The sequence below is a fragment of the Rhinatrema bivittatum genome, chromosome 10 (genome assembly GCF_901001135.1).
Source record: "Rhinatrema bivittatum chromosome 10, aRhiBiv1.1, whole genome shotgun sequence".
NCBI classification, from domain to species: Eukaryota; Metazoa; Chordata; class Amphibia; order Gymnophiona; family Rhinatrematidae; genus Rhinatrema; species Rhinatrema bivittatum.
This window is the reverse complement of record NC_042624.1, coordinates 94,405,290-94,420,395: the sequence shown is the minus strand read 5'-3', so window position 1 is coordinate 94,420,395 and position 15,106 is coordinate 94,405,290. Positions and strand designations below refer to the sequence as shown.

The window sequence follows — 15,106 nt, the reverse complement described above, 5'->3', positions numbered from 1 at the left end:
GGAATCAAAGCTGGACAGAAGCAGAGTTTCAGGACCATGAAATTTTCTAAATCCAAAATTAGTTTTGACTGAGAATGACACGGTTGTCAGGGAATTGGGATAGTTGCATCAGGAATACAGATTGAATTATTTTTGTGAGAAACTTCAATGAAAAGATGGGCCTAAAGTTACAGAATTCAGATGAATCAGCAGAAGGGATTTCTTTAGAACTGGTCCCATTGCTGCTCGTTTCAGTGTATTTGGAAGACTGCCAGATTACAATGGGAGATTGATTTTATTCGTAACTGGTTCTACAATTTCATTTTTGGCCACTTTGAGGAATGGGACTGAGAGCGCAAGACGATGTGTTTAATCTACTGATTATTTTTAGTATTTCAACTTGTGAAACCTCTTCAAATTCATCCCAACATGCTAAGGGCGTATTACCATCTGTTCCCAATCTCAGACCATCAGAAGGAAAAATGGCACATGATTTTGTAATCCGGTATGTAAATAAACTAGTACATGGATTTGCACAGATCTAAAAGTGAGACAGCTGGTGGAAAGTCACTGCCTTTGGTCAGTGGAGTGACAAGATGTTTCGCTGTGCAGTATAGCTCACAAATGTTATGCCCACGGTTCTTAATACGGTTACAGTAATATTTTTTGCAAAATTAGACGCCGTTTGGATTGGGAAAGAAGCCAATGATACAGTTCTAGGTTCGCTCTCGTATGATGCTTCCGTCAGCAGGCTTCAACTCTACGGAGGGCCTGATTCTCTAGTGTTAAATTCTAGGGATGTGCATTCGTTTCATAAGTTTTGGCTGTGTGCGTGTATCTCCTGATTGGCGAGTATGCGCATTACCATCAGTTTTGTGCGCGTACATTCTGATCGCGAGATTTTCTCACACAGGCCGAAAAGAATGAAACGAATGGACTAAAGACCAACGAATGCACATCCCTGTTAAATTCTTGACTACACCAATGACAAGGCGCTCTGGTAACTCAGCTCCAGCTAGATCTGTAGTATATCAACTTATTGCATTCCCTGTATCCTTTTATTTATTTTTTTTGGTCGTATTTCTGGATCTCTATCAAACTTACATTTCTTAGGATTTACTCTTTTGAAATTAATGGTGTGCAAGGTTTTATTATTATACCATGGTGGGGAAGCTTTATGATTTTTGGTTTCAAAAGGAGACAATTCATCAGTAAGATTTTGAATGGTGTTATGCAAGTTATCAACCAGGTCATTAAGTGACACATATTGGATGTTCAGCACTTTTTCTTAAACAAATCAGAATCAATGTGACCTTCACTATAGGCAGGTAACCGATCAGAATGTGAATTGATAGAAGAGTTTGTAATCCCAACAGTGACACTAATTAGAAAATTATCATACCAAGGCACATTTGTGATCACTGTGTGTTTGCTAAATTAACAGTAACGCTTGATGGATTGAGAAAGAATACATCAAGCATATGCCCTGCTCTGTGGGTGGGAACCTTGATGACTTGCTTCAACCCATGAGCAGCTGTCATCTCTAAGAAAAAGTTCACAAGCTGATAACTGAGGGTTTTGATCACGGTGAAGATTGAAGTCTCCAAGCAAAGGTATTTTAGAGAGATCAACATTAGAATAGGTGAACAATTCAAAAAGAGAGGGAGCTGTTACACCAGGTGGGCAACAGATTAAAAGATTTTAAGGTCAGTAACACGACTTCATATGAAAGTGAAATCTGAACAGGAAACAAAATGAAGATTAGAGACCTCTAAAATATAACCAACAGTCCAGCACCTCTACATTCTCGCCAGGGTTTATTTATTTATTTGTAGAGTTTTATATACCGTTATTCGGTAGAGCCATCATAACGGTTTACAAAATATGCAATTAACATACAATCAAATGGCGTTAACATGGTAGTTGGGAACAGTAGAGTATTGTGAACAGTAAACATTTTTTCTTAGTAGTTGAATAACAGAATAGTGAGTTGAGATATATGTATGTGTTATGGACACTACAATCATGTTACCATTAAGTCCTGGGTATTCCTATATTCAGAAAGCAGTATAAATTAGAGTAGGGGGAGGAGCCATTTGGTACAGCTGAGTGCTGGGATGGCCAGTCTCCTGTGAGTTAATTAAATCAGCTCTCTCATGAGAGTTTTGAGTTGGGAGGAGGTGTTGGAGCTTTGCCTTTCATTTGGGCCGATGCAGTAAAGTGCGCTCAGGCCGAGCACACCGTTAACCCCCATTTGGATGCGTGTTTGACGTGCTATTTTTACCCCTTATACAGTAAGGGGTAATAGCACGTGGAAAATGCATGTCCAACCCCCCCCCCCCCCCCGAAACTAATAGCACCCGCAACATGCAAATGCATGTTGATGAGCCTATTAGTCCCGCGCAATACAGAAAGTAAGATGTGCAGCCAAGCCACACGTTTTACTTTCAGAAATTAATGCCTGCCAAAGGCAGGAGTTAATTTCAACTGGCACAGAGAAAAAACTGCTTTTCTGTACACCCTCAGACTAAATATCAAAGCGATATTAAGTCAGAAGCAACAAAGATTAAAAAAAAATTTTTTAAAAATCTAAAAAAAAAAATCTGCCCGTGGGTTGGAAAATGAACACTCAATTTTGCCGGCGTCCGTTTCCCAAACCTGTGGCTGTCAGCGGGTTTGACAACAGACACCGGTAAAATTAAGCGTCGGCTGTCAAACCCGCTGACAGCCGCCGCTTCTGTCAAAAAGGAGGCGCTAGGGACGTGCTAGTGTCCCTAGCGCCTCCTTTTTACCGCAGGCCCTAATTGGCATACCTGGGCTTCCTGAATCACGCACCCAGGAGAGTGGGCAATCTCCGGCTCTCCCACGAAGATTCCTGTATCGGCCCAATTGTATTTCTGGGCCTACCCTTGCACTCAGGTACCATCTGCCTGTAGTTCCTGAACAGGGTCAGGGAACATCCCTTGCAGTCCACTTATTGGCTGGCTGGGTCTGTTTTTGGATTATTTTTCAGGTTTTGAAGATTTTTTTTATTTGTAATAATACTGAGACTCTTGAGTGTTGCTTGGAGTGAAAGCACAGAGCACCTTCTCTCCGGGATCCCAGGATAGGGGAAGCAGAGGAATGATGGTGTGCCAGGGGATCCCTTTCCAACATGGGATTAGAGAAGAATACAGACTGAGTGAGATCGAGAAGGAACTGTGGAGAACTGAGTAAAACCAAATTTGAGTTACATCTAAGGACCCCCAATTGGAGTCTTCATCCCTGGGAGAGAGAAGTTTGGAGTCTGTGCAAAGACGGTGAAATATATTTTTGGTCAGCTGTATGTTTCCCCCCCCCCCCCCCCCGTCCCTTGCCCCTGGATCCTAGTGAAGAGACCCTTGCACAGAAACAGAGACTGTAACTGCTACCTTTGGGAAAAGAGTTTAATTATAATTGTACTATTTACCAATTAAAGAACATTTACAGAAAAAATTGATTTTGGACACTCATCCAGAGTCTTACGATTTATTAGCACTTACAGCATCCACAGCATTGGTAAAAGAGTATACTTCTCGCTCTCCCAGGGTCAAGAATTCACAATCGGGACTCCCCTGTGCCTTTAAGGGTCATTAGCCCCGAAGATACTTTAAAACTTTTACGGCCCCTCCATGTCTAGCATACACCCGGGGATGGGATTACATATGTATAATTGCTAGGACAGCACTGACTGAACACTGGAGTATCAGATTCCTTCGACCACGGCGTAATCTTACCTTTCTAGGAATGGCTGGTCTGACTGCTGATCAGCTCTGGACTCTGGAACGTGCGTCCCACAAGGACCTTCCCTATGCTCCGCCCTTTTCAACAAATATTCGATCGCCCGCTTCAAGAGCTGTTTAGAGATTCCGTACACTAACATGGCGACTCCCATGTGGGGCGCAGCGTGCGTGGTGCTGTCACGCATCCAGACTGGAGCCAGCCTCACGGTTTATGTGGAGAGATGACGCTAAAGAAATTACGTACGTCTTTGGCTCGAGCACCTTTAATATGGCAGCTTCCTGGGGGGGGCGGTGCATGCTCTTGACGTCATCATTCCTGGCCCGGCTGATGTGCTGTTTCTCCGTGCTTCTAGTCTACCCCATGGAGATTTCGGAAGTTTTCAAGAAGCGGAAAGAGCAGTGTCTGAGTAGAGCGGACCTCAGCAGGAAAGGGAACGTGGACGCGGACATCGTCAGCCTGGTCCGATTCATTAACGAGCGGGATCCCTTCTTCACCACCAGCTCCTGTTCGGGACGGGTGACGCTCATTGATGGCGTACGTGCCCTCAGCAAAATGATCATCATATATTCAGGTTTTTTATATCTCAGAAAAAGAGTAGCATGCATGCTGTGTTAATCCCCTTGAGCGCGTGGAAATAAAGGCCAACAACAAAAAAAGTATTAGGTCAATCTAATCAAAAGCTATCGCCTTATTTTTGCTTTGTAGTTGACGACAGCGATATCACAGAGAAAAGAAATGTCATTGACACATTTCCCTGTTCTGTACCCTTCCCCCAGTAATATCGTGAAAAGCTGCGCTGTGTGCGGCCAGTATCTTTTTCAATTCGTTTCTAATGCGGTGCTCTATAACTTTCTCTTAAAAGGGCGCAGAGACTAGAGGCATCCTGTAGATTAACAGATTTTGTGAGGCCTAACCTTTGGAAGACAAAAGTCTACTTCATCAGAGCCTCTTATTCTCAAAAGCTTAAGACTCAATGCATTTATTTATTTCTTATAGTTGTATGTATGTGTGTATATATATTTATATTTATGGATATATTCAAGTATTTCCATGGCTTCCCAGGAATTTAGACTGTCTATATCATAGAGTATGATTGATTTATATAATCAGTACAGTTTATCTATAGTTTATCTGCCCAGTTTGTTTTCTTTTTTAGATCTGTGAGGAATAAAGGTGCATAAATAAATACTAATGCCTTTTTAAAACAGCATTACTAGTGAAATACGTTTAGATCAAGAAGGTCCTCCTATTTTGTTTATTTAATTCATTTGCGTGTGTGTGTGTGTGTGTTCAAGTTATTGAAAGCACCCAGGATTAATGTTGATGTTAACATAGGCAATAGCAATGCCCATGTCCAAAGCATATTAATGCCCACTATTTTCATGCACATTAGCAATACCATCAGTCTGTGCAGGTGAATGTCTGCAAAGAAAATTATTCTAATGGGATCCTTTACTATTAATACCTAAGCTGGTTAGTGCATGCTACATAAGGCAGGGATGTTAGTGAACCATGTTACAAGCCTCTGCACCCCTTCTCTGCAACATCCATGAGTCTTCAGCCCCCACAAACACAAATTGGGACTCTGTGCCCACCACCTACCCACCACAGAAAGATGGTTCTCTGAGCATATCCCTGCCCTACACTGAAATACAAACACAGACCTCTAGATGGCTCATACCCACACCTTCCGCCCTTCCCCTTCTCTCAGAACACAATGATAAGCCTCCAAGGTTTCACATATTGATCCCTTTCCCCTGTTCCCCGGAACAGAAAGACAGACCTCCAGTGTCCACGCACCCAAGAATCTCTAAATGGTCCTGCAGGTCCACAGAACCCTCACTCACTTTGGGGGGGAAGGGGGAGTTCATAAACTTTCCCTGGCAAAAGAGAACTGGTTTTCCTTGTGCAGCAGGAGTGACAAATCCAAAATGGCACCACAGACATTCTGGCCCATATGCCAAAAAGACAAGTTTCATGGGTCCAGAGGCCCATTTGGAAGCTGTGGTGTGGGGGCTCAAAAGGACCATCCTTGGGTGTGAAGGGAGTCATAGGTAAGCAAGTTTGATTTGTGTTGATGAGAGGACCTGGAGGCCTGTATTTGAGTCTTAGGCAGGGATGAGCAAATGCTCCCTGCACTACTGGGCCCTTACATTATGGATGGGTTGGTTTAGGGGAACCATATAGGTGGCGTGTGGCTACATTACTGTGGTCTTGCTTTCTTTATCCTGGCTACATTCTACATTTCATTAGTTTAGTAAATCAAGCATTAAAGCTTGATGTATTGCCAGCATTAAAGCTGACAGGTAACTCACGTCACCATGCTACTTTTAACACTGGTTAGTCTGTAGACCCCTAGTGAGATCCTCCCTCCATAAGAGTCCATGTGAAATGGGGAGCATGCAGATTTTGCACTGCTACATATAGTGCACAAATAGAGCTGGAACAGCCGAAGAACTGATTCAGTAAAAGAGAATTTTAAAAACAAAGGGGTAGATCTTTGTTCGCGCACAAGGCGCATAGGGAAGTTCCCTTAATTGGAGCGGACTGGGAGGGAGCTAGGAAGAAGCCGAATCGTGTCGCCGCGCAGAATTTTAAAAATCTCCCCCCCCCCCCCCCCCCCACGCGGAGGTGGCCACCCACCCATACATGCGCGGGCAGACATTAAATTCCAGCACACACGTACATGCGGGAAACGTATTTTATAACACGCATGCGCTGACACATGCATGTTTATAAAATCGGCACGTCCATGTGCGCTTGCCGAGAACCGCGTACACGCCTCTTAAAATCGACCCTTTACAGTTCATAATTGGAATAGCATTGGACAGTGATTTATTTTTTTTCTCTTCTGGAGCCTTTATTTATCTGCCCTTTGTTCATCCAAGTTGAGAAAATCCTGCCTGACCGGCTGTTGCCCAGGTTTCGGGCAGAGTTTTGTACCCTGATCTCAGGTGGCAAAATTTTTGCCCATGCCTGTCATAACCCTCATCCCTTTGTTCATTTTATTCTGCCCAGATTGGAGCATTCTGCCCGTGCCAGTTTTCTGGCTGTTCTAGTGACAGGAGAGAAAAAAGTGAGAATGATTTGTAGGGGCTAGGAAGTTGTTCCAGATCATTGGTTCATTAATTAAGAATACACAATTCGCTATTGATTATATATTAATTTATTTTTATTTCATTTTAAATTAGTGCAGCCATGATTTTGAAGTGAAGAAAAAGAATTGCTCTTGGCTACTTGTTACACATCAGAAGTGCCAGAAGGATGATGTGGTAAGATTTCTTTTCCTTTTATGCAAGCATTTGGTAACGGCTTCTCCTGCAAACGTTTACAGTCATCGCTGATCCGAAAGATGTGACAGTGTTAAATTTATCTTCACAGTGTATTAGAGGGTGAGGAGAAGGAACAGATTAGACATATAAATGCAGCAACCGGAAGGGTTTGGGCCTTCCAAACATTTACACCTGAATTTTAAAAGCCCTGCGCGCGTAAAATTCAGGGGTTATGGGTGGGGCTGGGCCCTATGCGCGCACCACGCGCATTTTCAAAAGGGGCCCGACCACGCGCGTATCCCCCGATATGCGCAGAAGTGGCGGGCCAGCTAAAAGGGGTGGGCCGGGAGCGTGGCCTGGGTGGGGAGGGGCGGGCTGGGACAGCGCCATTAGACGCTGTTCCGGGGAAGCGCTTACCGGCACCCGGCCAGCGCACGAAGCTTACGTCTTCTCTGAAGGATCAGTAAATAATAAAACAAAAAACCCATGAGTAGCTAGGTAGGGGTTTAGGGGTCGGGGTGATGAGGGGAAAGGTTAGGCAGGGTATAGGGAAGTTCCCTCCCAGTCCCACGGGGAAGGTCTACTTGTGTTGCTGTGCGTTGCGTTTTAAATCCCCCCCTCCCGCACGTGCGTCCTGAACTGCCCGCACATGCACACGCGGAATTTAAAGTCCAGCACGCATTTGCGCATGGGAAAGTTAGTTTATAATACGCGCGTGCCGACGAGCAGGTTATAAAATAGCCGCGTCCATGTGCATGCCAGGAACCGCGCGCACCTTTTAAAATCAACCACTTAGGGCTTAAAAAGTTTGTGTCCTAGACCTGTAGAGCATGAGGTGCTGTACGGTTTTCTCCTACTTCCCTCATTGTTTGTCTCTGAAGTTATTTTTTGATTGGCGAGATGTGTGGGAAGTTTTGTACATCTGTACATGTTATGAAATAAATTTATTAGCTAGAATTTACTGATGTAAATACTAAGTTAGTGGGTGGAGAGCAGATGGTTGGGAGATTATATAGTTCCAATTTTTTTTTTTTTTTTTTTGGAGTAAGGATGTGAGGGAAGGGTTTTGCATGCATTTGACATTTGCGATTTTATTTTATAATATTAATACATTTTATTTCAGTGCTCATTTAAGGCTGATTTAGTTTGATATTGTGTTGAATGATGTACTGCTAAGATATATTTGTATGTAATGATCTATTCTTATGTTATATGTGTTTATTGATGTGGCATGCTTTTTTTGATTGTAACACGCACGGAGTGCTGGTTTTTTACCAGTAGAAAGGGATGACCCAAACCAGAATTCAACTTCCATAATCAGACATTCAGAATTTTTCTTTAGATTGCAGCACTTCAGCGAGCCAGTGGAGATGCGGTATTGAAATTTGAGCCCTTTGTCCTGCACGTGCAGTGTCGACAGTTAGAGGACGCTCAGCTTCTAGTGAGTGAGAGTATTCAGTTACATTTTTTTTGTTCCGTCCCAGACCTGAGAATAAAATCCCACTTGGAAGGAATGCAAGTGGGCCAGGCCAGCCTGAAGCGCCGCCTGATTTCCTTGTGTCCTGGGTTCGGTTCCTGGATGCTGCGGAGTTGGCGCTCACAGCCCCGTGGCCGTTGTAGAACAGCAACGTGCACAGGGGGGGGATTCAGGGGGCCATGTGATTCCCTACCAGACGTTATTACTGCCAGGGCTGAGTGATAGAGGAAGGGAGAGTAAGAGAATGAAACTGGGGAGAAAGGCAGCGTGACCGCAGGAGAAGGCGCCGAGGCCGTAGTCCCGGCCGAGGCGGACCCCGATTTGAGTCAGAAGTCCAATTGAGAGGGAAGAAACTGCCGCCCTCTTTCCCCCCCCCCCCCCCCCCAAAAGAAAAAAAAAAGTGTTGCCTATCAGTGCTTGAGAGAAACAGAAATGTTTGCTGAGGTGCTTAGAGTGAATAACGTCAGCTAGCAGGAGCCTAGCTGACGTCCAAGCGGTTGGGTCCATGGCTGGGATCATGTACTGACCAAAGCAAGGTGCAAGTTGGAAAACGAGCCTGCAGCCTTCCCGCTGAGCTCCTTCCGTCTGGCACAGGTGGGGGGGGGGGGTGGTCTCGGCTGAGGCGGTGCTGGAGTTTTCTGCGACCTCAGCAGTGAAATGCAATCAATGCCCCGTTGTCGTCTCACCTTTGGCAACCGGAAAGTCAGAGCTGGTGACTGACTCGCTGGTGCCGCAACGCCAGGAGGCAGGAAGCGCTGCTGCTTCCAGCCCACCCCGTTGTCTAATGGTTTTTAGCCTGAGTTGCGAGGACCAGTAGGGGGTGAGAGAGGATGGGGATCAGCAGGACTTCAGAGGTTCACAGATTGAATTTCTGACAGTTTCCCTCTGTCACCCCTTCCCCATCTGAATCTCAGGGTGAACAAGTCTGGCAAATGTACATTTTTATTTTTATTTTTTGGGGGGGAGGGGATAAGAGGGACTAATGCAGTTAGAGCTAAAACGTTTTGCCCTGACCCTGCAGCCCCTCCTTGGATTCTGCATCTGTGCCGGCGCACCATGCCAGAAAGCTGGCAGTGTCCCGGCTGACTCCCTGCAAGGTTTTCCTCTTTGCCTGTGGGATGAGAGGACTTTTGATAACTCGTTTCTGCTGAGTTTATAAACGGTGTAACTGGGCCAGCTGTTTAGCGGCGCTGTGCGAGGCCATGCATAAGGATACCTGTTCGATCCCCAGGACTGGACCTTTTGCTCCTTGGGGCAGCTGAAGGCACTATGGAAGGCAGTACTCCCAGCCAGATGGGGCTGGGGGGGGGACGGGGGGCGCAGAGGGTGGGAGTTATGGTCATTGTTTCAGGGTCCATGGTTTCTGAGTGACAGAAAGAGCCCTGGTGCATGGCCCCTGATCGAGGACCAGACGAGGTGCACTGCGGTGGGGGAGGGGCTATAAAATGGAAGAGAGATCCCCAGGTAGCTGTGCATGGAGGTTCATGGTGCCGGGATCGCAGCCCTGCTTCCAGCTGAGCTGGAAGTAAAAAAAAAAAAAAAAAGAAGCAGGAGGAAACTGCAGGCCGAACCGATTATTACAAATTGCCAAAATGAACAGTGTGTCGGGTGCCCTGCTTTTTGTTATTTGGGATGAAGTGCGGCGTTTGTGCAGGCAGCGGCTTGTCCATACTGTGCTGGGTCATCCTTGTAGAACGGCCTCAGTTGCGGACGTGCATTGGCTCCTCGGTCACCGGGACTGAAGCGGTTGCAGCTGGTGGCCGGTTTGGGTGTTGTCAGCTTTTTCACTGATCGCATTGAGGGTCATTTTCAAACAGTCCGCATAGGCTAGAGTCTGGGGGTCCTTCAGCCTGACTGATGCGCATAAATCCCCTCCCCCTTTTTGAAAATTCATGGGTGCATGCAGAATCAGCTTCTTCTCTGTTTCCAGATAAATCACGTCCTTGCCCTAACATAACCTCCGCCCCCCCTCGCAGAAAGCCTCCTTGTAGTGCACATAAAAGTCAACGTGAAATCGCCTTTGTGTACATAAATCCTTTTGAATATTGCCCCCAAAATGTCTGTTAAACTAGAGGAGAAAATCTATGTTTTTGGAACCAGTGTGGCTGGGTCTTCCTTATCATCCTTTTATTCTGTTTTGCAGCACTCGGTGGCTTTAAACGCTGGCTTCAGGAACTCCGGCATCACCGTTGGCAAAAAGGGGAAAACTGTGATGGTAACGCACCGTTCTGTGTTTCTGATGAACACGATGTGGGGGGGGGGTTTGTTTAGTTTTTTTTTTAAAGATATAGTGCCATAAGGCAGTGGTCCCCAACCCTGTCCTGGCCCCCCCCCCCCCCCCCACCCTCAGTCAGTCGGGCTTTCAGGATATCCGCAATGAATATGCATGAGAGAGAATTTGCATGTTATGGAGGCAGTGCATGCACATTTTCTCTCATGCATATTCATTGGGGATATCCTGAAAGCCCGACTGACTGGGGGGGGGGGGGCCCAGGACAGGGTTGGGGACCACTGCCGTAAGGCGTAGGCAGCGTGTTAAATGCCAGCGAGTGGAAACGAAAGGAAGCCTGGGGCACCAGGTAGAAAGCTGAATGCAGGTGAGGTCTGGTTTGTCTGCTCGGGCATGATTTGTTGAGGTATCACACGTACAAGTATGGGTCTGATCTGTGGTGTCAGTCAGCAGAAATGGCTTTTATTTTCATGCTCAACTTTCAGGAAAGGTTCCTGTTTATTTCAATAGATCACAACAATTCTGTGCACAAATCAGGTTTGATCTGATTATATATTAGTAGAGCTAATTGTTACTATTTCGGGTAGCAGTTCAGCTTCCTAAAGACATAGGCCGCATTGACCTGTTCAGTCCTGGGTTTGTCATGCAGTTAGATTTCACACTACGTCCCTTCTTGGGGCAAAGTAGATGAAATTATCCTTGTAGTATTGTACCAGAATATCTCTCTTTCTTATAGCATTTGGTCATGCAAGGGAAAGGAACTCAGTTAACATTTAAGGAGCTACCAACATTTTTAAAAATTATTACTTTTATCGTATTGAAACTTGCTGGATAATCCCAAGAACAGTACTTGTGAAGAACAGCGTGAATTTTGGGTTGCTGCGAGAAACAAATTGGAGAAAATTCTTTTTCACTCAACGCACAGTTGAGCTCTGGAATTTTGTTGCCAGAGGATGTGGTTAGTGCAGTCAGTGTAGCTGGGTTCAAAAAGGGTTTGGATAAGTTCTTGGAGGAGAAGTCCATTACCTGCTATTAATCAAGTTGTCTTAGAGAATAGCCACTGCTATTAGTGGCATAGTAGCATGGGATAGACTTAATTTTTGGGTGCTTGCCAGATACTTGTGACTTAGATTGGCCACTGTTGGAAACAGGATGCTGGGCTTGATGGACCCTTGGTCTGACCCAGTATGGCATTTTCTTATGTTCTTATGTAATGTTAGGCTTTTCACTGAGAGGATGGTGGACACCTGGAACAGGTGGGAGGAGCAAAAAGAGGGGCAGAGTCCTGGCATCCACAGAGAGAGAGAAAGAGACAGATTGAGTGAGACCTGTGACAAGTGCAGTCAGCAGGCCCAGATGGGCAGATTGGTCAGACCAAAGTAGTCTTTTTTTTTTTTTTTTTTCCTATGTTAGGATGATAATTAACACAATCGTTATTCCTAAAGGAAAGCGGTCTGCTAGATTTTGAATGCGGTCCCCAGAAATTGATCTCCCCTCTTTTCTCTCTCCATCTGCGTGTGGCGTCAGGCTGTGCGGAGCACTCATGGCTTGGAAGTCCCATTGAGCCGAATGGGGAAGCTGCTGGTGAATGAGGAGTATATCGAGTTTGTCGTGCAGATAGCGAATGGAAAGCTGGAAGAAAACACGAAGCGGATCGAGCGGTGTGTGTGTGAGCCTTGCAACGTCTGTAGGACCAGAGCCCCTCTTCCCCATAGCTTTTAAAGGATGGGGCTGGGAGGGGGTGTCCCAGCAGGGAAAGGGACCACTTTTTGCTCTGTATACTTGACAGATCGTCAGTTTTACCATTTTTTTTTCTGTTTTTCTTTCCTTAACAGGATTTTATTTTTTTTTTTGGAACTTGCATAATCTAAAGAGACTTTTGCAAGGTAACAGCCAAAGTGTTTTGCTTCTGTGCAGGTTTTACAGTTGCTTGCAGTCTGCTTTGAGAAGCGAAGGCATTCTTGGGAAATCGGTGCTGGAAGTCCAGGGCTCGAGATCCGTGTATACCCGCAGGAGGAAAAAGCAAGCAAGGAAAAACGATGGCGCACGCGCTTCCCCGGAGGACGGGGAGCGTGCTGGCGAAGAGGAACTGGAATTTGATCCTGCCATCTTCGGCAAACTTCGTCTGTAAATGTGTGCATTGGGAAAGAAATGAACAAAAAAATGGCATTGGGGCCGTTTTTAAGGGCAGGCTCTCGGACTTCTCTTGCTCTCCAGGCCTTTTTGGTGTAGTGCTTGGTCAGATGAGCTCGGGCGCAATCCCTGCTCACCGCCATGGATTTCCCCAGTCTCGTCAGGGACCGGTCTGGATGCACACTCTTGTGCCGGTCCGGCAGGAGTTACAGAAAAGCCTGAGAGGAGAGCTGAGCATGTGGAGGGTCTCTCCGCATGCCTGTTCCGCTAGGGGGGAAACTGCCCAAGAAAACACGTGCAATACCTCTTCACATTTTTTGCATTCTGCAGCCTTGCTCTTGGATTTTCTGACAGGGGTCTTGTGCTGGTAATTAAAGGCCCTTCAGATGCTCAGTTCTCAAACGGCTGTCGCTTTTCAGCCTCTGTTAAGCAGGAGTTTCTGCATCTGACTGAGTGGCTGCCATTGCTGTTCATTGCGTCCCATCAGAATGTGTCCTGAATTCATAGGGTCTCCTGTAGTTTACAGATTTTAGACTTGTAAGTTAAACTCTCCCTGTCCTGAAGAGCTTATAGACCATAGCAGGGCTAAATGTATTGCTGGAGGTCACACACGGTGGGAATCATAGGAGAGTCAAACCATGGTCTCCTCTTCAAAGCTTTTGTGGTCTGATCATTGCCCTCCCGCACCAACTCCCACCCTCGCTGAGACTCTGAGTGCTGTTTGGTTTTTTCCAAGGACTTCTGTGAAGTCTCTTCAAAACAAATCAGATGCTAACTTTTAGAAAATATGTATTTGATTATTTCTTTCCCCTGCTTTTACCTCAGCTTTCTGATTAGAGTGAAACCAGACTGAAGCTGCTTTCTGATTGGCTGTTTTATTTATTTATTTTTTTAGCTTTTCTATACCGATGTTCCTGTAAAATATACATGACACAACGGTTTTTTACATTTCAAACTTCAGTTTGTGTGTTCATGATATTCACAGCAGGGTTGATTTTCGAAGGCCCGCACGGGCATCCATGTTCACTCGATTCCTGGAACGTGCACGCAGCTATATGTTATAAATTATGATTCCCGCGCGCACGTGCACACTGGATTTTAATATCCGCGCATGCATGGGAGGATTTTGTAAAATACGCACGGCGACGTGATCGGGCCTTTGCCTAATTCCTAAACCCCCTCCCCGACCCTCTAACCCCTACCTAGCTACTCACATTTTTTTAAATTTTTTACCTTACTGCCCCTTTGGAGCAGAAGTTCGGCGCCCCAGCCCACTGCCAGCTCTCGCTTCCCCAGGACAGGGCCTAATGGCCGCTGCCCAGTCAGCCTGTCCCTTTTCATTGACTCGGCATTTCTGAGCGTACCCGGGCCGTTTCTAAAATGCACTCGACGTGCGCACAGCCCAGCCATGCATGTAACCCCCGGATTTTACATGTGCCATGCTTTGAAAATTCGTGCGAAAGCCATTTGAGATATAGTTATACATACAAAGTGGTGCACATCGCTCTGTCCCCACTGGTGCTGCTATACAATCAGCAACTTGTCCAAGATCCCATAAGCACCCAGAAATTACTGGAAAATAACTTCGGAACCATCCAGCTGCCCATTTTTCCTACCTACTGCGATTACCATGCACTTTATTGGATCTCCAGCTTTACCCGTACTTTCTCATTACTAAAGATCCTCTGTGCTTATTTCATGTTCTCTTGAATTCTGTTGTTTGGTTTTTTTTTATCTACACTATCTCTACCAGGAGGCCGTTTGTATGTATAATTCGTTCTGAGTGCCAACCTTGTTTTCCCAACCTCACAGCAATGCCCCTTCCTTTAAGACTTTTTCCATTAAAAAAAATGCCTGTGTCCTCGCTCTCTCTCTCTCTCTCTCTCAATCCTTTCCTCCAGGATGTACAGTTAGCAGTGTGCCCATAGAGTAGATCCCACTTTTGTACATAAACTGGACACTGAGTGTTTGCCAGTGTTTCTCTTTCTGTTACAGATTTCTGGATTCCGAGGAGATAAGGCATATGTCACTGTACTTACTCCAGGAGGAATTCTGCGCTACTGCAGAGCGCAGAATTCCCTCCTGCACAGAAAATAGCAGAGGAGACCCCGGCATGCCACGAACGGAGCACGTCCTGCGGCACACGGGTCGCGCTCCGTTCGCGGTGAAGATGAAGGCCCAGCGTGCCATTCGTGGCGAAAAGGGAAGGCCCCTGTGTGCTGTGGACAGACTGTGCTCCACTCAAGGCAGAAA

At 45.9% G+C, this 15,106-nt stretch overlaps 2 protein-coding genes across 10 annotated transcripts in view; one reads left to right on the top strand and one right to left on the bottom strand.

Moving 5' to 3' along the window:
* The window catches only part of CRYZ (crystallin zeta), a 30,752-nt gene extending 26,872 nt beyond the window's left edge, over positions 1-3,880 (bottom strand). For all 7 annotated transcript variants that reach the window (XM_029618028.1, XM_029618027.1, XM_029618035.1 and 4 more), the window contains exon 1: positions 3,735-3,880. The gene's annotated coding sequence lies outside the window, so the exon portion shown is untranslated. The remainder of the gene's footprint in view (positions 1-3,734) is intronic.
* TYW3 (tRNA-yW synthesizing protein 3 homolog) lies at positions 3,880-14,712 on the top strand. Of its 3 annotated transcripts, XM_029618036.1 has the most exons (6): positions 4,016-4,275; positions 6,933-7,013; positions 8,356-8,454; positions 10,634-10,705; positions 12,248-12,381; positions 12,638-14,712. In XM_029618036.1, the coding sequence occupies exons 1-6, from the start codon at positions 4,036-4,038 to the stop codon at positions 12,849-12,851; spliced, it is 840 nt and encodes a 279-aa protein (XP_029473896.1). In that variant the 5' UTR covers positions 4,016-4,035; the 3' UTR covers positions 12,852-14,712. The 3 variants fall into 3 exon arrangements, with proteins under 3 accessions (XP_029473897.1, XP_029473898.1, XP_029473896.1); XM_029618037.1 differs by lacking the exon at positions 8,356-8,454 and having other exon boundaries at positions 3,880-4,275; XM_029618038.1 differs by lacking the exon at positions 12,248-12,381 and having other exon boundaries at positions 3,880-4,275.
* Positions 14,713-15,106: the final 394 nt, after the last annotated feature.